Source organism: Eublepharis macularius, chromosome 12 (assembly GCF_028583425.1).
Source record: "Eublepharis macularius isolate TG4126 chromosome 12, MPM_Emac_v1.0, whole genome shotgun sequence".
Classification (NCBI taxonomy): Eukaryota; Metazoa; Chordata; class Lepidosauria; order Squamata; family Eublepharidae; genus Eublepharis; species Eublepharis macularius.
Window position 1 is genome coordinate 21,004,916 of NC_072801.1, and position 22,007 is coordinate 21,026,922.

Sequence of the window (22,007 nt, forward strand, 5' to 3'; positions counted from 1 at the left end):
GCCAGCAGTTGGGTGTAAGCCGAGCCCCCGAAGAGAAGTCATGGCAACGGTTGGACCTGGTTGGCAAGGGCACAGGCTCAGGAAGAAATGCCAAGCAGTTGCTTGGCTGGAGAACTGGCCCTGTTTGAGTATCTGCATTCCGCTGGTGGACTGCCTTTGAAGCCTGCAATCTGACAGTGTAGAGCTAACCGTGGAGGCAAAGAGATCGCATTTCTGTGCCGTAGGAAACACACAGCCATGCCTGGTGGTCCTCTACACATTTGTTATTGAAGTTCCTTCTGACCTTTGACCAAAAGGCCAGCAAGGACATCCTTGTTTGTTAAATGGCAAGTTTCCTAAAAAAGAAGCTGCAGGGATGGTTCAGAAACAATTCCAAGTATTACAAGGTTTAACAGCTTCCCCCTATCCAGGCTGTCACTGGGAAACATGAGTGTGGACTATCCTGGCTTTGAATGAACCCGTTTAGAGAAGGGGTGGGGGGAATGATGGACTGGTTTATAAAAATTACACATGGAGTGGAGCAAGTAATGAGCTTTTCTCCTATTATATCATAATAGAATCAGGAAGTGGTTTACAAAATAGGCAAGAAATTAAGCTGGTACAGACCCGAAGAGAATACTGTTAAGAAAATGGCAGAGGTGTTCTGCTTCAAGCCCGCACAGCCAGACAGCGTACCAGTAAGAAATTCAAGTTACTTTCACCCTTGCCCAAAGAACCATTTAATGATGCAGTACACCAGGAGCATCAGGCAGCATCTGAGGAAGTGAACTTCACACACAATTAAAAAAAAAATCTTTAAGGTGCCACTGGACACCCTTTAAAAATATTTTGTTGCTATAGTTTTAATAAAAATACCCTGCAGGGATTAAAGGATGCAATGCACCGCTAGCAGCTGTAGCAATGATCTTGACAGCTTTGACAGATCCATAGTGCTGATATTAGTCAGTGGCTGCGTACCAGGAGGAAACCCCCAGCATGGGGCACTCAGCCTCACCAGTGCTGTGAAGCAACATCAGGGCACTGCCTGAAACAGGATGCTGGACGAGATAAGGTCACAAGTGGGCCGTGTGTGGCTGGTAGGGTTGGCAGGAGACTTGGAAGTGCATGTGTGGGTGGAGACACAGCCAATTCCAACTAACCAGGCAGGGGCTGTGGCTTCCTGTGGTTGATATGCCCAAGGTCCCAAGTTCAAGCTTTTCATCTCCAGTTAAATGATCTGGCAAGATGATGATATGAAAGACTGGAACCCTGGAGAGCTGCTGCCAGTCTGAGGAGACAATACCGACCCTGCTAGACCAACGACTCAGTATAAGGAAATTTAATGTGTTTTTTGTGGTGGGACTCCCAGTCCTGAGTGCCAGCACCTGGGGGGGGGGCTTTCCCAAGTCCTGTGTGGGGAATTGGTGCAACCTAGGGGCGCCAGGTTCAGGTTGGGAAATTCCTGGAGATTTTGGGGGTGGAGCCTGGAAAGAGGGGAGTTTGGGGAGGAAAGGGGCCTCAACGGGGTATAATGCCATAGAATCCACCCCCCAAAGTAGCCATTTTCTCCAGGGGAACTCATCTCTGTGGCCTGGAGATCAGTTGTAATTCCGGGAGATCTCCAGCCACCACCTGGAGACTGGCAACCCTAGTGCAACCTTATACATGAGCTACCCGTGTCCTTTTTCTGTCAGTAAGCGTTATCAAAGGCCCGTGTCCCATCGGCGGAGTACTTAAAAGACCGAGACAGTATCCAGGGTGTAAGCTTTCGAGACTCCAAGCTCCCTTCGTCCCGCATCTGGGTCGGCAGGGCCCCGTGGCTGCTTGGCGAGCCAAGGACTCCGTGAGAAGAAGCCTCGCTGCCCCGGCTGGGCCACCTCCGGCGGCTCCAGAGTCCTCCCCTGCGGGTGGCGCGGCGCCGAGGGAGCAGCCGGGGCCGGGCCGAGGCGGCCTCTCGGCTCTCCCTCCCCTCATGGGTCACATGAGAAGCGGCGGGCGGGCCGAGGCGGCGGCGGCGGCGGAGCTGGTTCTGAGGGGAATTGGCTGGCGGAAGGGAGCGGGGCGAGAGGGAAGAAGCAGCAGAGGCGCCCCGGCTGAAATTTCCCTCAGGAGCGCGGCGGCATCATGGACGAGGAAGGCGGCGGGAGCGGTGAGCGACTCTGGGCTGAGGAGGGGGAGAAGGTGGCGTCGACAGGCGGGGGAAGGGGATGGGGACACGGCGAGACCCCGAAAGCAGAGCCCGCGAAGACGCTCTGCCACTGCAGCTGGGGAGGGAACGAGTGCTCCTGAGCGTGTGCAGAGTGCCCCCCGCTCGTCGTGTCGTGGGAAACGGACCCTCTCAGTCCGGCCCCATTCCCTCCTCGCCCACTTTCCCCTCAGGCTATCCGGCCCTGGATTATTGCCCCCCTCCCGGGTCTGTTTTTGTAGTTAGCCCTGTGGAGATGTTTCCCCCCTCTGTTCAAATGCTGTTTGGAAATACGTATGCATTCTTAAAGCTGACTGTAAATATTGCGGTTGTCGAAGAGTTGGTACCTTTCTGCTTTTTTTTTAAAAATGTGAAACTTTTCGGTTCAAAGGCTACTTAGAGATGTTGCCTTTTTTTTGAAAGGCTGCCTAGAAATATCGCAGGTAGTCGGTAACTTTTAAGTTCAGTGAAACTTTAAAAAATTATATTGGATATATTGTAAAAGTGTATTTATTGTATTTAGCACGTTTTAAATCTTGCACTTGTTCAAGGGAGCGTAAATGCTTCTCTCGTCTTCTCCTTTTATCTTCACAACAGCCCTGTGAGAAGGATTAGACAGAGAGTGACTGGCCCAAGTAAGGCTCACAAGAAATAGGTGTTTGAACCTGGATCTACCCACTCTGAACACTCTAACTATTGCGCTATGCTGTTTAGAAATACTGCAAATCCCTTAATACTAAATCATACTCTTTTGGAGTCATAGAATCATAGAGTTGGAAGGGGCCATACAGACCATCTAGTTCAACCCCCTGCCCAGTGCAGGATCAGCCTAAAGCATCTGTGAGTTCCATAGACCAGTGAAACTCTTCTTTCCCCATTCCTTGCCTGTAGGCATAGGCACTTGTGGGAAGTCAGTCTTTGGTGTCAACGCCTGTTAGCTTCCTATGCGCCCATGAAGCACATTTGAACTGAATCAAAAAGAGTCCAGTAGCACCTTTAAGACTAACCAATTTTATTGTAGCATAAGCTTTCGAGAATCAAGTTCTCTTCGTCAGACCAGTCTCTGTATCATGCATCTGACGAAGAGAACTTGATTCTCGAAAGCTTATGCTACAATAAAATTGGTTAGTCTTAAAGGTGCTACTGGACTCTTTTTGATTTTGCTACCACAGACTAACACGGCTAACTCCTCTGCATTTGAACTGAAGGGGATCAAAGCATGGAAGCATCCCATCTGCCACAGTGCCATGCTTAGGCACCTTTAGGGGAAAGGTCAGGGATTTTTCTGCAGTCCTTGATCCTGTTTGTGACACATTCCACAAGCATGCAGTCTTTCTTTCTTTCTTTCTTTCTTTCTTTCTTTCTTTCTTTCTTTCTTTCTTTCTTTCTTTCTTTCTTTCTTTCTTTCTTTCTTTTTCTTTCTTTCTTTCTTTCTTTCTTTCTTTCTTTCTTTCTTTCTTTCTTTCTTTCTTTCTTTCTTTCTTTCTTTCTTTCTTTCGCACTCGCTGCCACTAATGACAGTTGGACTACACCCATTAGTCTGCATTGAAATCAGTTTTTTAAAAAACTCGACCCTTTCTTTTAACCCCACTGCTAAACAATCCCTTAAAGGAGCTCCCATCTGACTAACATTCACTTTATCCTTTAAGATTAACAAGTAATCTCATGTGCCTAGTGTTCTCTTGAATGACACAGAGCATCTGCTGGCCTTTGCTGCACCATTTTTTTTCCTTCTGGTTTTTCCACACAGACTTTAGTTGCATGTCAGAAGCTCAACAGGTTTGTCTGAATTAGACGGCTCTTGATTGTGCTGCTTCCTCCCAGAGGGCTGGCATTTGTGGCTAGCCTAGCAACCTGTGGTGACATAGTCTCTGTCCTTTGTGACATGGTTCTCCCTCTCTGTCACAAACACAGCCATTTTCTCTGTGGCTCTCCTTTCTGGATATCCCTTCATGAGTTCCATAGACCAGTTTCTGACAATGTACAACTGTGTAGAACTGATATTTTGCTACTGGCTGTACAATCCTGGTTCCTTTTTGTTGGCAGGGCTTGCTTTACCCCTCATTTCAATTCATTTGCACCCCTAAACAGCCCCTTGCTATACCCCTCTCATTTCCCTACTCTGTTTTGGGCATACCTCCCTGTCTCTTAATTGTGAACAGCCTCCCCATTCATGCATTTTCTGTTCTTGGCCCCTGCACCATCGCCTACGGATTGCCTTTTCACATATTTATCAATGCCTCTCGGGATGGGATGGGGGGTGGAGACTGAGAGGGGAGGAGTATAAAGTGTAGCACAGAGTAGTTTTCAGGCTGCTGCTTGCTTTATGAAGAGGAGTGTTTGTTGCTGGAAGATCAGGGTTGATCTCCCTGGCAAGGCAAATGCCAGAAATTCTGCCTGGTTTTGCTAATTCTAACGTAAAGATGCTGTTCTTAAGAAGATTGCTTCATTCACTGTTGAGGACAATAGAGAACTTTATACTGTGGGGTCTGCTTTAAGTTATGCACCCCCCACCCCCAGACTCCTTCTGAAAGGTCAACTGTTTCTGAAAGATGAAAAATGAATGCATAGTGTTCAGGGGTTGTGTCAGTGGTAAGAAAAAGCAATTTATTAATGTAAGATGAGGCCCAGTCATGGAAACAGTCGCATCTTCAGAATATGAGAAGGCATGGGGGGAATGCAGTGGACGCTTTCAAAGGGTAGATTCATTCCATTGGTGTTAATGTTAGCAACAAATTGTTAGTTGCTCTTTCTTGACACTGTGAAATCATTGTATTTTTCCTGTGCATACTTTGCAGAAAACAGTGAGCTTTGAAAGGTTGATCCCCGTCTGCACACTTAGCAATAGGCACTAGAGGCAGTCACGAACCGAAATACAAACCGAAGTTCATCACAAACTGGGCTGGTTCGTGGTTTGCGAACTGGCGGTTCATGGGAGCTCATGTCTCATGATCCATGACAAATTTTATCCTGGTTCAATTTGGTTTGTATTTTGGTTCCTCACTGCAGACAGCCTGGCACCGATCTATCAGTTTCTTAGGTAACAGGGGGATGGGCTCTCTGCAGACCTTTTGCCGACCCAGAAGTGATGTTTTCACGAACTTTGCGAACTGGAGCAAGTTTGTGAAAGGTCGTGAAACGCGACAAACCATGAACCTCACGGTTCGGAATTTTCCCGGTTCGTGCCCATCTCTGATGGGCACTTTTTGTTGCCCTTAGCTTTGGTGCAGCAATAAACACAGAATGGTTTGTCCACTTTTTAAACAAGGAGCATATGGTTTCCCTAAACATTCTCTTAAATGTTTGTACACACATCTCTTACAAAGCCAGGGTGTGCATTTTGCAGTGTCTTTCAGTACAGCTTGTCTGACCTTTACAGGATGTTGAGTTATAAGGGATACCTCCATAACCTGAACTTCTAATGTGACTCTTAGAAAAGTGTTTTTATTTCAGCTCAGATTTGCTCTGCGTGGGTGAAGTTTTTTTCTGTTTCTAAGATCTTGGAGTAATAAAGCTACAGACTCTTATCTATAACTTACACACTTTCATTATGAAGCTTTTAATCAAGAAGTCTTTAGAATAAATCAGAAATCCTTAAGCTGGGTTGCTGAATGCATTTGTTGCCATGTAAATATGTAAAGTCATGGTTAAAAGAGGCATGAACTAGCAATGGTTGCGCTGCAATTGCTTACACCAGTCGGAAATCAGAACTCGGAAACCTGGTGGGTGTGGTGTGTTTACCTTGACAAGACGAGAGAATGCTGGGATGAATCAGGAAGGCATCCTTTAAACAAGCAATACTGTCATTGATGTTTCTCAGCCATCATTTCCTGAATTGTTTAGTCATCAGTAAGTATGAGACTATTACTTTAAAAGAAAAATTGTGCCAAGTTTTTGCCTTGTCCTTCTTGCTACGCAGCATGGACACAGGGAGGAGAAGGAGATACTGAACATGCAGCCCCCAAATGAGCAAAGAGGGACTTTTCATGTTTAAAACTATTTTCAGTGTGATATAATAGATGCTTATGAATTATTTATTTATTTACTTCATTTTTTAAAAATCCAGCCTTTCTTTCCAAAGGGGACTCAAAGCAAATTACATAATTCTCCCTCCTCCATTTTATCCTTACAACCACCATGTGAGGTAGGTTATGTTGAGAGCGAGTAGCTGGCCCAAGGCCGCTCAGCAAACATCTATGACAGAGTAGGGATTTGAACCCAGACCAAAGTGGTTCCATATTCAATTAGCTTAGCTTATCTAAACAGATGTCTTGTTAGAGTCTGTCTTCTCTATGTCCCTCATGAGTGGTCTGTTGATAATGCCGTTTTAAAAATTATGAATAAAGTCACACAGAGGGGGGGCCTTAATGGTGGTTGCTCCCTGTTTTTAGAGCACCTTCTGTTGGAGAGTTGCCAAAGTTTGGGCCTGAACTTGTCGTACTTTTATATGAATGCATAGGGCAGTCACAAAGGGTTAACACTGAATTAAATTAAGACAAAAGTTGAAAGAAAAATAATCTTAAGTAACAGTTACATCTGTTTTTCTCTTCTTTCAGTTTTCAAGCTGCTGCAGTTATGTATATGTTACGCTGGACTTTCATCTGCTCTGTTGCTGAAAGGTTTCTAGAAAGTTTTAAAAAATTATTTAAGGGTATAGTGCACTATTCAGCAATGAAGCATTTGGGACCAGTAGTTCATCTACTGGTGGTGCTTTGTAATGTCCAAAAGAAATGTTGCGTGATGGCCATGTGCATGCGTTTTGCATGGCTTTGTTCAAGTTTCCCTTACTATATTACAAACAAATTTTGCTAGGTAAACATTTGTGTAAGTTCTTATGGATCTAGCTGGTAGTGCTTCTTTTTAGTTCCCTTTTTTGGGTTTGGGAGATTTATTTTTTTTGGTTAAAAAGCTACGTGAGTATGAAGGATTTCTAAGTTTTTTTTTTAAAGAATGTGCTGTGTATCCTCTTTTAGGTGTTGCAACTTTTGGAAGCATGAACATTTTAATGTGGTTTCTTTCTTGTTAAAATTAGAACGTAGAGTCCATATTTTCAACCTCAGGTACTTTGGAGTCAGGGTTTTTTCCCCTCCCCGCTTATGTCAACTTGTGTTATCTCTCTCTGCATTTTTTAGTGTTTTAATTCTGTAGACCAGCGATTCTTAAACTTAGTTGCAATGACAACCTCCTCCCGCCCAAGCCCCAAAGTAGCATTTCTCTGGGAGTAGTCTTTCCTGTGATGGGAAGGAAGTTTTCTGCCACGTCCCTCCTTTCAAAGGAAATGAAAATCCAAACATTTCCTTTTTTGCTCTTCGTTTACAATGCGAAAATGGAGGACATGTAAATTCAACCTCATCACGCTGATTGCTGATGAACGCGGATTAAATTTGTGCTTTTCCTCTTTGCTGATCGCTTTGCAAATGAGTGTGCGTTCGTTGATACTTGTAGTCAGGGCTTTTTTTCTGGGAAAAGAGGTGGTGGAACTCAGTGGTGGAACTCAGGACTGCACAATGATGTCACTTTGGGTCAGCTGGAACAAAGGGGGAGTCTAAACTCCCCTCTGTCTGGAGATCAGGGGACGGGGCCACCGGCCATGTGCCCATTTTCAAGAGATGCCGGAACTCTGTTCCACCACGTTCCCACTGAAAAAAAGCCCTGCTTCTAGTCTTAAATGTATAGCAGCTTCAGAGATGGTTGTAACCCAGAGAAAATTGCTGACCCTTCCCAGGTCTCTCTGTCCATGTGTGTTTTGTTGGACTTCTGTTCCAGTGGGGAAATATTGACAAGAGCCAAAACGCAGAGTGGTTATGCTTTTGGCATTCTTGTACTGTCAGGTAGCAGGCTGAGACTTGGCCTGGCTGGATTAATTTTGCGTTTTGATGGCCCAGCTAAGATGTGCTCTGCATGTGGTTTTGTGTCAGATTTCCAGTTTGGTTTTGTGTCAGATTTCTTGTAAATGAAAATGAATATTTGGTGAAAATGGGAAACTAATAAAGAATATATTAAAATACTACCATATGATACTCTACTGGCATTAATTCTCAGTGATGGCAACATGTGAATGCTGGGCTCCAAATATGTAAACAGACACTTGTTTGATTTACTTGTGGTGAGTAAATAATTATCTCTAGGCAAACAGAAGTAATTCTTGAAAAGGTGAGTCTTTATTTTTCCTTTTAGACCAGAAATGCCTACCATATGGGGCTAGTAGCTATAGTATCGTGACTCTTGAAAAACAGTAAGGGCCATTTTCTGATACCTGTTTTGGTATAAAACTTCAAGTTTATTTCAGTGGAGGTCATGAGCTTAAAACTGTGTTATGTGTCTTCCACAAATTTTGCAATTCTTATATAGAGTTTTATCTCATTTATTTCGTTGAGATTTCCTTTTGTTTAATGATCTTAGGGTCGAGATGCCCATGTGTTAATCTTCTGTTATGTTCTAGTTACAAGGATTTTTGCACTGTGTACTAATATTTAGAGATGAGACTGATTTCTCTGTTGATGAACTTCACTTGAATTCTCATCTTTTTCTATTGCTTCAGTTGATTTTGTGGCTTCTCAGTAATCAAAGGGGTTTGGTACTGCTAACAGTGATTCTGGCAGCCATTATGTCTTTTGATTATGGGCTTTATATTTGGTTAAAATTGTGAGAGTTTTGTTTGAAATTAAGCAGAAGCTCTTCTTGAATACAAAATTCATGGCATAATGCAGCTTCAGTTATTTCTTATACTGCTAAAGCTTCATTTATAGTTCCCCTCCCATAAAGTCCATGTTGCAGCTGGTTCATAATCTCTTTTTCAAATCAATGGAAATTCTGCTTATGAATGAGCTGTATTATCAGGAACTTCCAGTATTTTTCCTACTAAGAATTGTTTTCTGTTATTTACCTCCCCTCCTTCCTTTCTTATGATGACCATTTTTAATGCCGTGATGGAAAGTCACAGAGGCTTAGACTGACAAGTCAGCTTCTGAAAACTAATCCCCCAAAATGTGTGTATGAGTCCTAGTTTGGGGAGTAACTCTTTGGAGTGGGAGAAATAATGTCATTCTCTGATTCTTCCAGTTCTTTGCAGCCAGTGTTCGTGCGAGTGCCAAGTGTTGTACTGTTTATGTGGCTTGGGCATGTGTCCACCCAGAAATGGGCTACTAGTTCCATTCATGTATTGGTTAAGGAGTTGTTGCAAATTGAGCTGTTTTAATTTCTTCTAGATTAAGAAGACGTAAAGGCCACATTATAAATATTTATATTTTTAATTTATAAGGGAATAAATGCTACCATTTTGCAATGGCTCAAATGTGTGAAGTCTGTGGCTTGGAAATGTCATGTTTTAGGTTTTGTGTCTTGGACTCAGCTGAAGTAGAATTAGGTGGACAGTCCCTGTTAGTTTCTGAGATCCTCTATTAATTTTGGATAGCAGAACTGAATTTTTTTTCATTGTTGTTTGCCTGAGATTGTGGGGAGTTCATGAGCTACTGCAAGTCTCAAGGACTGATGTTGCTGTACCAGATGGTGCTTTGATCTTAAATGCAAAATTCCACACATAAGAATTTGTTTATTTATTTACGTAATTTATAGTCTGCCTTACTCACTGAGACTCAAGGCCACCAAAAAGAACAAAACGTATTTAATAAAAGCAGTTATTAAAAATTGTAAGGGTACTTTATCAACTAACAGTTTTGATTATGAGATGTTATTCCCCCCCCCTTTCTGTTGTTCTCTGTGTCAAGAAAATATAATGAATGGGCAGGTTATGCCCATGCTGAAATGCAACAATCTTTCTCCAGTTATTGTTTAGCCATTATAAAGAAATTGAACAGTTTAGAAGTGACTCAGTTCTGAGCGGTGTTGCAGGCTTCAATCATACCCCACACTAGAGTAAATGCAGATGGAGGTAGTTTCTGCATTTCTGTATTTAACTTCTTTTTGTACTAATCCCCTTGCCTTCAGACGGAAGTGCCAGCATTCTAAGGCCGAGTGGAACATTGTTCCGTGGAACTACTGATGCATGCAGATCAGTATGCAGCCCAGTATCTTTTTAAATTATGGTCACAGTGCAACATTTGGGTGTGAGGGACAGTAAGAGTAAGGTATGTGGGTGTACAGGTTACAGATGACCAATATTTAGCAGCTGCCGCAGTCACAGACAACCATAAATACTTGTATGGAATGAGGCAGAAGTCCTCCTAGAATAATTATGTAATGGGAGCCTGATGTAAAATGCACACTAGTGGATCAAGAAAAACGTTGTATCGGCAACTAACTTTGGCATGTTCTATTTTTGAGTGGTTCACTCTGCCATATGGACTTTATCTTGTTTAGATTTTCAATGGCATCTTAACAGTGCATTTTTATTTCACTTAGATGTTGACAGTATGCTTAAATCCAACAGATGCTTTGTTTAAAAACAAAAAAAACTTGGTCCTGAAAACTTTTTGACTGCAGTGTTTCCTCTTACTGGTTTTAGACCAACACAACCTGCTAGAAAGCCATTTGTTTTTCGTGGTCCTCTGAGATTTATATGAAGGAGGAAATGGCTTGACCCGTTTGGTTGCTATGAAATAAAAACATTCTTGTTTGTTTTTTTCGGTGAACATCTGTGTTGCATTTATTTAATTCCCTTTTGGAGGTTTTTAATCCTATAGTATGATGATTCCAGAGTTCATTAAAATGTATTGGTGTGGTTATACTTGTATTCAGGTCTTAAACAGCAGGGCTTTTTTTGTGCCAGAATGCTCCGGAATGGAGTTCTGGCACCTTAAACCTGTGTGGTGTCCCCACCCCCTGATCTCCAGATGGAGATCAGTTCCCCTGGAGTAAATGGCATAAGGTAAGCCTGCTCCTGGGTTGGGGGGTAAGCACACATGGTGGAAAGGCGGAGGAATGCCATGGAACAGGCTGCTGCCGAGCTGGGGAGCAGTCCCCTGCTTGGCAGTGGCCTGATCCAGGCCGAATTGGGCCTGATCCTGGCCATTTTGGGCCCATTTTGGCCTAATTGGGGCCCTAAACGGCCAGGATCGGGCCTGAAACAGCCAAGATTGGGCTGCTGCCCAGTGGGGAGTGCTTTCCTATGTGGCAGCAGCCTGTTCAAGGCCTATTTGGGCCTGATCTGGGCCGTTTTGGTCCCATTGGGGACCAAAATGGCCCAGATCGGGCTGCTGCTGGACAGGGGCCCACTCGGGACCGAATCGGCCCCCTATGGAGCATGGGAGCACTCCCAGGGTGACCACGGCCTGTGTGATGACATCACTTCCCAGAAGTGATGTCATCGTGTAGGCACATGTAGTGACAGAGGTGCCCCCTCCTCCCAGGAGTTGCCTTGAGTGAGAATTCCCCCACCTCTTCGCCCAGAAAAAAGCCCTTTATTTATTTGTTTGTTTGTTTACTTCAGTTATACTCTGTTGTTCTCCTCAGTGGGGATCCAAAGTGGCTTACATTGTTTTCTGCTCCCTCATTTTATCATCATAATAATCCTGCGAGGTAGGTCAGCTGAGAATTGTATGACTGGCCCAAAGTCATACAGCAAGGTTCAATGGCAGAATGGGGATTCAAACATGGGTCTTGTTGGTCTTGGTCTAATATTCTAACCATTGCACCATACTGGCTGTATTGACAAAGTGACACTTATGAAAGGGGGAGGTTAGAGGGTAGGAAACCTCCTGCTTATGCATTCTTTCATCAGATATCTGCTTTGGGTATCTAAAGATGCAGCCATATCTGGCACAGATCAAGGCTTTGAAATCCTAAGTAATACAAACAACACACAATATTGGAGAAACTGTAATCAGCAAGGGGATTATATCCATGTGTGGTGGTCATGCCCTGTAGTATCACAGTTTTTGGGAAAAATATTTACAGAAATGGAACATATTATGCATCAAATGATTTACTCCACACTAGTGCTGGCCTTGTTAACAATTTGGGGCAAAAAAATGGAAAAGTGACACCCAAGGAATTAATAATGTTTATGTTGATGGCAGCCCATAGGGTAACAGCAAAGTGTTGGAAATTTGCAGAGTTTTTAACATTTCATTATTGGTATTCTGAGCTATGGCAAATAGGTATGGCAGAAAAATTGGCATACCAACTTAATGTTGTTAAAGGTAAAACTAAAATGTCAGTTTTCTGTGAAACATGGCATGATTTTATTTCATATATGAATCAGAAAGGTATTCAACATCAACATCTGTCTATGCCCTTCCTCAGTTTATGGAAAAGGAATGAGATATAAAGTGTACAAAGAAATACTTTTTAAAAATCCCCTGACTCATTAATGATTTCCTCTCTTAGTTCTATCTTGTAAGATAATTTGAAAAAATGTTTTCAATATTAAGCCCTCTGTCAATCATTGGATTCAGCGTTGTCTATTTTTTGTTTTTGTTACCTGTCTTTTGTTTGGTAATCTTTTCTATGATTGTAATTTGGATGGTGGTTGTTTTTTCTTCCTGTTTTTTGTTTTTTTGAAAAATTGGTTAATAAAGCAGAGTTGCCTTAAGCTAGGGCTTGTAAAGGTGTTATTTTGCAGTTTTTGGTGGATTGCTATCCCTTTTTCCTTGTTCTGCTGTGCTGGAGAATATACTAATTTCAGGGCTTTTTTTCGGGGAAAGAAGTGGGGGAACTCTTACACGGGGCAACTCCCGGGAGGAGGTGGTGCCTGCTCCTGGGATGATGTCACTTCTGGGAAGTGACATCATCACGCAGGGCATGGCCACCCTGAGAGCACTCCCGTGCTCCACGGGAGGCCCAATTTGGCTGAATCTGGTCAAATTGGGCCCGGATCAACCTGGAACGGGCTGCTGCCACACAGGAGAGCACTCCCCCGACTGGCAGTGGCCCAATTCTGGCAGTTTTGGGCCTGATCCTGGCCATTTAGGGCCCAGTTTGTGCCAAAACAGGCCCGAAATTGTCAGGATCGGGCCTGAATTGGCCTGGAATGGGCTGCTGCCATATGGTAAAGCACTTCTCCATCCAGAAGCAGCTCTATCCTGGCCATTTCATGCCTGTTTTGGCCAGGCTTCGGCCCAAAAGGCCTGGAATGGGCTGCTGTCACATGGGAGAGTACTCCCCCGCCCAGCAGTGACCAGATCACGGTCGTTTTGGGCCCGATCCTGGCTGTTTAGGGCCCAGTTTGGGCCCAAATGGGCCCGAAACAGCCAGGATCGGGCCTGAATCGGCATAGAATGGGCTGGTGCTGCACAGGAGAGCACTCCCCCACCCAGCAGTGGCCCGATCCTGGCTGTTTTGGGTCATCTCATTCCCCCTCCCCAATTATTTCCCTTTTCTCTTCCCTAAAAGCCCCCATAGCTTTCCCCCTATGTTCTCCTTCCTACCCATCAAATGATCTCCCTTTATCTGCACCTCTGTCTTCAGCTTTCCATCCTTCCCTCCCCCTGGCATCTTTTTACCTGGGAAAATTATGGCCCAGTTGTGCACTTCTGGCTGCCAAGCTGGGCCCAGTTGCATGGTGAGAAACTCAAGGACTTGCAAGGGGCATGTCATTTCTCCCATATCCCCTTCCCCACACTTTTTTCTCTTTCCCTCCTCCTGGCAACCCCCATATCATTTATACCCTGCCTTTCTCCCCAGCTTACACCAGCCTCCTCTCCTCCATTTTATCCTCACAACAACTATGTGAGTTGTTAGATTGAGAATGTGTAACTGGCCCAAGATCACCCAGTAAACTTCCATGGCAGAGTGGTGATTCAAACCTAGGTTTCCCATATTCTATTTTAAGAACACCACCACACTAGCTTTTGTGGGGTGGCTACTGTTGTGCAGTAGCAAGCAGCCAGGCCTGGGTGAGTCATGCAAGTTGCATGTTTGCAAGTTTCCTGATTTTTGCTAGTGTGCCTGGGATCAATGAGTCTTCTCTCAAAGGTCAAAACAGCCCTGGAAGGGCCCTGCCCCCTTGCCCTGCATTTTACTGAGATCAACCAAGACTTGAAGGTTGGCAGTTCTGTTGTGATTGCCTAGCAATGGCCACTGAGGGCAGTTATTTCTTGAAGCTACAGGTGCTACTCCTATTAGGGGCGGGAGGGGGGGGCGGGTTTAACCCTCCAATGTGCGTGTTTGTGTTATTTTTTCTGCAAACCTTGGGCATTTTTCAAGTTTGTAGAAAGATCCAGCCATGTTGAGAATTAGATGTATTGATACTTTATGAGCAGCTGTCATTTTCAGCCTCCATATGTTTAGCTCTAAATAAAAGTGAATCTTAACAAATGTAACCTAGTAACATCCTGCAGGCAATAGGCCACACAATCTTTCTGTAACCAATTAATTGAGATTTATTTGATGTTCTCAAATCATTAAAGAACTAAGGGACAGTTTTGTGGGGTGCAGGATGCAAAATGTCACTAGTAAGGACAGTTTTTGTAGACTGGGATTCTGAATATGAAAGAACAAATTAGTCATCAGTGTTATGGTAAGAGGAATTTGAAAACATTTGGAATATGTAGTTTTAGAGATTAATTTGTGCCTTGTATGAGAACATCATTCATTTTCTGCAAAGCTTTCAGCAAGAAGGTAAGTATTTCCTTCTAATTTATTCATGGTCTGTTGTATCCTCTAGATATTTTCTTTTAGATGTTTTTGTGAGTAGGTAATGGATTGTACATCTAGAAAACTGTTTTTGCTGTCATTCCCAGTGCTGAAGTTTTATTAAAAAAAATAGCTTGAAAGATTTAAAAGCTGTCAAACTTGTTTCAATCTATAGTTGCAAACATAATCCTTTGGACTCGTACTGGGTCACATCCTGTTATCTGTTCTAGAAATCCATCTTTGCATGGGGTAGCAGCTGTTAGTACAGTTGTGTGCAGCTGTCGCAACTCTCTCAGCGTCTGTGCCCCATCTGTAAAATAGGTCACTCTTAGGTGGGAATCACAGTGTGGTTTTCACAACTGGCATAAACTCTCAGAGGACACTGCTAATTAAAAGAACAACGTAAACTAGTAGCACTGGTTTGGTTATTAGAATACCTTCCAAGCAGTGTAGAGATATTGCTATGGTGAGCATGTGACTGTGGGTGCATAAGAACAGCATCACGTCTGTCACTGATTTGGTCATTTTGTGTACTACAGGTAGAGGATGTAACTACCTTGTCACTATGAATTTAGTCAGCTCCATTTCTTGGCCATATGGCTGGCTACTTAATGGAGGGCAGCCTTGGTACTTCTGAATCATGTCAGCTATTAAGGTTATAAATGGCTGCATCTCACAAACCTGGTGGATGTTGGGTCCAGAATTGGGAGTTTGTGTGGCACAGCTGGGATGAGCATCTCTCTTGCAAAGTCTGTAGAATCTTAGCTACTCTGACCCACCACCTGCTGATTAAAATGTGAATTCTCTGTGTTAGAGCCTATAGGCTGTTTCAAAATAGTTACTATAAAGGACCATTTTTAGATATAATAACATTCCAGTACTGCTTAGAAGTCCAAGTATATCTTGTGTGTTCAGCTTTCAGTTTTTGAATGTGTTTTCTCCTTGGAGCCACCAGTCTGCTTCCTCATTCCAACAGGCATCTTAAATGATTTTCCTAGCAAGATTATGCATATGACCTCAAATGACTATTCAAATGATTATTCAAATGATTTTACTAGCACTGTATCCCAAGTTCTATCTCGAAGTTCTAAGGAACGGTACCTTTGTACAGGTTGATGTGTATTACTACATCATAGAAAAACTAGTATGTTGATCTTTTTTTGAGATACTTGCAAGGGCCTGAAAGAGAGAGCTAGCCAGCTGCTAAGGAAATGAAAACTATCTAAGAGATATTTGGAGCTGAGATATTCATCCTGGCTCCATGGAGAAGAGACCTTACTCTAGTAGACATAGGCTGAAATCCTAAGACTTCATGGGAATGAGCCCCATTGAATCAAATGGGATTTACTTCTGAGTAGACTTGCTTAGGATTGCTCCAATAGTCTGTGAAGTGCCCATCTGTAGCATTTGATAAGGTACTTCAGGAGGGCATTCTTATAATGGAATTAGAACTGTAGTAAAATGGAAGACTCCAGAAGGACATCTTCATATGGGAATAGGTCTATAATCCACTTCAATGAGTATTGTTGTTATAATTTGTTGTTGTAGGTATCACCTGGCTTTTACATCATAGATCATTCTGTCATGTTGAGGAGTTTGAGGGCAGAATTGGGTATCAGGATCCTCATGGGCTAGACTCAAAGGGTTGGTATTGGAGACCAGCTATTCTCAGACTGGGAATTGTCTTGTGGGGTTCCACAGAACGCAGTCTTATCCCCCATATTATTCAACCTCTATGTAAAGACTTCAGGAGAAATCATTTGTAGCTTTAGAATTGGGTGTCATCAATACCCAGGTCTATATTTCATTATGCAAATCCCGTGGTGATACAATAGAGATTGTGAGGCACTGCCTGACAGCTGTGGTCAAATAGCTGAAAGTGAATGAATTGAAACTGAACCCAGACAAGTCTGAAGTGATGCTAGTTGGGAAGATGGATATCTTGAAGGACATTTTGCTCCCCATTTTCAATGGGGTTCAGTTGATACTTGCAGACTCCGTTAAGAGCCTAGGGGTTATACTGGACCCAGCATTTTTGTTTTTAAATGTAAATTACATTTTATTATTGTAACCCGCCCTGAGCCTGCTTGCAGGGAGGGTGGGATAGAAGTCCAATAAATAAATAAGTTAATGTAGCTTCAAAAAATGCCTTCTTCCAACTCAATCTACTCCTAAAGATCGTCCTGTAACTTTACACAGCCACTTGGATCCACACCATGGTAACATTGGGTCTAGACTAGTGTAATGCACTCTACTTAGGTCTCCCCTCGAAGTCAACTCAGAGACTCCAGCTGGTGCAGAACACTATAGTTTAGTTATTATCAGGAATTAAATGGAGCATGCATATTACTCCCATTCTGCAGTCACTCAGTCGGCTCCCATCAGTTACTTGGGCTCAAATCAAGTTTATGGTTATCACATGACCTTGATCCCTCATCACCTCGATCCCTCATATCTGTGGGGCCACCTCCTCTTCCTATGTTCTGCGACAGCAGCTTTGTTCATCTGAACAGGAACTTCTGCGGTGCAGTCCTGCAAACGAGCAAAATCAACAGTTGCTTATACGTGATCATTCTCTGTTGTGGCCTCCATCTTATTGAATGGCCTGCCTGATGAGGTTAGGAGGGTTCCCGTTCTTCCAGCTTTCCACAAACTCTGCAAAAATGAATGATTCAGGAAGACTTTTTTTAATACAAATAGGAGGGTTGTACTATAAGGAAATGCTTCAAAGAGATGCATTGGTAAAGGGATATGAACAGTAGTCTATACTACTGTGTACTGTCTGTTCTTGTAAGTATGTTCCAATGGAGTAGTTTCTGCATTGTTTAATATTTCATGTTTAATTGCTTATGCTCTGAATTTCAGCATTATTTCAGCTCTGTATTAGATTTCTGCTTGTTTTCCAGTCATTGCAAATTTGCATTTGCATACTCTAATGCATTGTTTATTGAATGCCCAACTGTTGATCATATTGACTTACACTGTGTTATCCACCTTGAGTCTCAGTGAAAAAGGTGGACTATAAGTAATGTTAATAAATAAATAAAATTCAAAAGCACGCTCTCAAGGTCTAGAGAGGCATATGATGTTCAGGAACTCTGTTAATGTACTTGCTCTAAATTTCCTTCTCAATCACGCAAGTAGATCCATCCTGTAATGGAGTATTTAAAAATTGATTTGTGAATTATGTTTGTGAGACTGGTCTTTTGATTTTATTCTGGCTGTTAGATTTTTTCAGGTTTTCTGCCAAGCCATCTCAAATTAAGGGAGAAATGATGCATAGGCTTTCCCTTCCTGGAAGGGGAATATCTGAACTTTTTAAGTGCCACTGCTGTTGCATAACCTTATTTCTGTGCCATCCATGGGCATTTTGGATGAAAAGGCAGGTGAAAAGAGATGCAGTCCTTTAAAAATAATCTTGGTAGTACAGAGAATCAGAAGAATTACGGAAAAAGAATTGACCAGGCAGAAGAAAGCAAGGAGCATCCTTTTCTAAATGTTGGAGCTTTATAGCTACTTACTCAATATAGTTACTTCAAATATAAACAAATCTGATACTATGTAAAGGGCTCTGACGCCAAGACCATAAGGCAAAGTGGTGACTGACAAATCTTAAGGCTTCTGGTAGTATAGCTGTTGACACATTTTTGTGATCTTGCCCTCACTTTCTGAGGAAAGCTTTATATCACTCAGGTTTCCCAAAACGAAGCATGAAACCTTTTGGAAGAACATTACTCGGAAAGATAAGGGTGTGTCTGTATAAAATGTGTAGTATTTGTTATACAGCTCGTGTTGGAGGACATTCTTGTAGCTGCTTGACTGTTTCATAGCAACACATACAAGAGGATAAGACATTAGCAGATGGAGGCAAAGAGGAAATAGAGTGTGTTGCAAAGATGGAATCGTATTGTTTCCATTCTCTCAGCTGAAGCAAGTGCCCAAGAAGAGGGGTTATTCTTTAATCTTAAAAGACAACTTAATGTGTTTACAACTCTGGACTCCATTTTTCTTTCTAGTGTTTCAGTAAGACTTGTCACTAGGCTGGTGATGAACGAGCTCCAGTGGTTAATCTAGTAACCCTTGAAGATTCTCTGATGTAGGCTTTGGATTTTCTCTCACATAATCTGTTGGGTTGTTCCTTCTAGTTGCTTATATTACCTTCTTCAGCTTGCTGTAGAAGTTTTAGAAAGTCCAATTAAGAAAGAACACGTGGAACTGGTTTATTTATCTGACTCAGTGGGATAGTTTGTTAAGCATTCACTATTTTTTGAAAATGCTGTGCTTGCATTCAAGTATTCTTGGAAGTGAATTGCAAATCAAAATATCTGTGATAATTTTGTCTGTGACTCTTACAGCAGGCATGAATAAATTGACTTAGGGAAGCTTCTCCTTTGATGCAATTTTGATTGGGCCAGGAAGGAGAGTGAAACGTTTTGACGGTTAGCAATGAGATTGTTCCTCATCTTCTTTCTTTAGTTGTATTTTCCACTTCGGCACCTCAACACATGTTGTGAGGTCCAACAACCCAGCTCTTTCTTTTGAGCAGCTTACCTCTAAGATGAGGACAAGGGTGAATGTTGCAAATCCTGTTTCTGTGTTTAATTAGTAGATCGCTGGCCAATTTGTTTCCTTGGGTCTAGAAGGGCTAAAAAACGATAAGTGTGAGAATCTTCTCTCTCTGTAGTCCAGGAATCAGAACAGTTATAAACAGGCCTTTTTTCTGGGAAAAGAGGTGGTGGAACTCAGTGGTGGAACTCAGGACCGCACAATGACGTCACTTTGGGCCAGCTGGAACAAGGGGGGAGTTTTTTTAAAGTTTAAATTGACCTTGGTGAAAATGGTCACATGGTCGGTGGCCCCACCCCCTGATCTCCAGACAGGGAATCTGAACTCCCCTCTGTCTGGAGATCAGGGGGTGAGGCCACTGGCCATGTGACCATTTTCAAGATGTGCTGGAACTCCGTTCCACTGCATTCCTGCTGAAAAAAAACCCTGGTTGTAAACCAGGGAGCCTCCCAGTGTGGAGTGATCCTTTCTACTGTGGTTTTAAAGGAGCATGAAAAGTGAGAAAGAGCATTGGATTAGACCAAAAGAGAAAAATTCAGGGGGGAAATGTATTATAAGGAATTGAAGAGGGATGATGAGAAAAACAGATTAAAGTACACAAGGTGGTTTTAAATTTTGTTACTAAGGTCCCTTGGCTTGGCTCTCCCCTTCCACCCAAGCCTTTGGCTTTTTGCAGCATGGCGACTAAAGAAAAACCAAATGTATGGTGTAGGTGACGCAGAGGTGACTGGCTCTGTCTGACTTTCCATATATCCTTTTATAGATTAGCCCTGAAGTTTAGTATTATAGTAAACTGGACTGTAAAGTACTGTCAAAGTCAAACAACACATGCAGAAATATCATGCAGAATTGACCCAGTCTTCAGGTGTGTGTGTGTGGGGGGTGGTATTTGAATGCCTTCCCATGTGCAAATTCTTTGCCCTCAGAAAACTAGCATGCCAAAGATAGGCTAGAGAACTTGGGGTTGCCTTTACATGTTGAGGAAGCTTTTTGGGCCAGAGAGGAGAAAGAATCTATGGTTGCTACTGCTTCTCTGAATCTCTGTGAGAGGATGCGCTAGCCTCTTGCTGTCAGTGTTAGTACCTGTAGACTTGATATTGCAAGCTGCAGATTGGGTCATATAATCATGACTTTTGGCTGAGCCACACTTAGGGATTCTGTGTGTGCATATGTGTAATGTGCATCTGACAAAGTGAGCTTTGATTAGAAACTTTTGTTCGTCTTTAACTTGCTACTTGACTTAAATTGTGTGTGGGGGCGAGGGGTTCATACATATATATTCTAGGGACTTGCATGATGTGAAATTAGTAACTGCTGTTTTTAAAGATAGGTGGCATTTTAAGTTTGAAGTTTTTCCTGTAATTTCACTGGAACGTATGACAATATTTATGTAGTTCTTGGAACAATACTATTATTATTTTACCTGTGTCACAAGACTGATGGATAAAAAAATACTTTTATGATTCAATAGGATCTTAGATAAAACTAGCAATCAAAATGAATTAGGTGTAATTCTCAAAACATCTCAGGAACTGTGTGTGGGTGGACTCAGCACACATGTTCATTCATAGTGTTATATTTAAATGCCCATATGGAGCTGATTATTTCCTTTTGGCTTTCTGTAGTAATTCTTTTTTTAACTTCCTACAAAAAGCTTTTCTAGTGTTTAAAGCTCAATTTCAGAAAAGGCATACTTGAGTTTATGGGGCACAATAGTAAGCAGCTGGATTATGTGATAGGGAAATAAATTGATTAAAATGTAGGAAAAGTTCCCCCACTGCTTACTTGGCTCTTGTGCATAGTAAATATATCTCAGAATCTTTGTGCATCTGGAAATAATACAGCTGTAAGAGTGTTTTCATGTGTGTATGGTTCAATGGTGGTCAAGTCTGAGTTATTGTATAAAAATTTACTAAAGGGAAAGGAATAGGGGTGGGAAAAAAGTGACACTGTAAAAATATTCAAGTGCAAGCAGCAGGAAATCAGTGCCTCCATTTCAGGCCTGTTTTTGCAAATTCCAATCCCCACTGAAGCTAAAGCTTACAATTTTGTTTGAGACTTAGAGAGGGCTGTTGTGAATAATGTTTTTTTATTTAAAATGATAATGGGTATTCTCACTGTGTTGTCCTGTTCTGAGTCTGAACTTCGTGTGATCTATTGTTTCTTTTGCTGGTGGAGAATTTTTCTGAAGTCACCTTGTAGCAAACATTCAAGTTGCATATACTGTTCTTTCAGTGAAGACTGAAACAAGGGAGAAGAAGTGGGGAGGTGGGTATAGTTTGAGAGTGGAGAATTACAAAGATATGTAGTATGTGTTCTCATTTCAAGGCCCAGACGCGGAGGAATGCTTTGAGGAGACATTAACATAGCAATATAATATAAACCAGGAGTAGTGGTTTGAGTTTAGTGATATACTTTATAATCTTTCATCTCAAGACTCTTACTTTTGCCGTGTAGTTGTTGCTGTTTAACTCCTAAACATGTGAAGAAGAATACCATGACAGTAGATGGAAGTGTTTTAAAATAGAGTTGATGATCTACTTACTGTAATACGTGCAGTAGGACAGCTTGCTGCTTTTATCAGTTTGGAGGTAAAAACTGCACACTGAAAGAGGTGTTCGGATGAGATTGCTAAATTTTGGGCAAGGCCTTTCCCCCGTCTTTCTCCCCTCCCTCCAATCCCTTTGCTACCTGGTGAAGCACGGATGCAGGAAGCATGGGAGTCCCTAGCATCGTGGGCAGT

General features: G+C 42.5%; 1 protein-coding gene across 1 annotated transcript in view; it reads left to right on the plus strand.

The window, feature by feature from the left end:
• Positions 1-2,031: 2,031 nt before the first annotated feature.
• The window catches only part of CYTH3 (cytohesin 3), a 66,705-nt gene continuing 46,729 nt past the window's right edge, over positions 2,032-22,007 (plus strand). Inside the window, exon 1 of the mRNA XM_054993156.1 lies at positions 2,032-2,128. Within this exon, the coding sequence (XP_054849131.1) occupies positions 2,104-2,128 (25 nt within the window). The 5' untranslated portion in view covers positions 2,032-2,103. The remainder of the gene's footprint in view (positions 2,129-22,007) is intronic.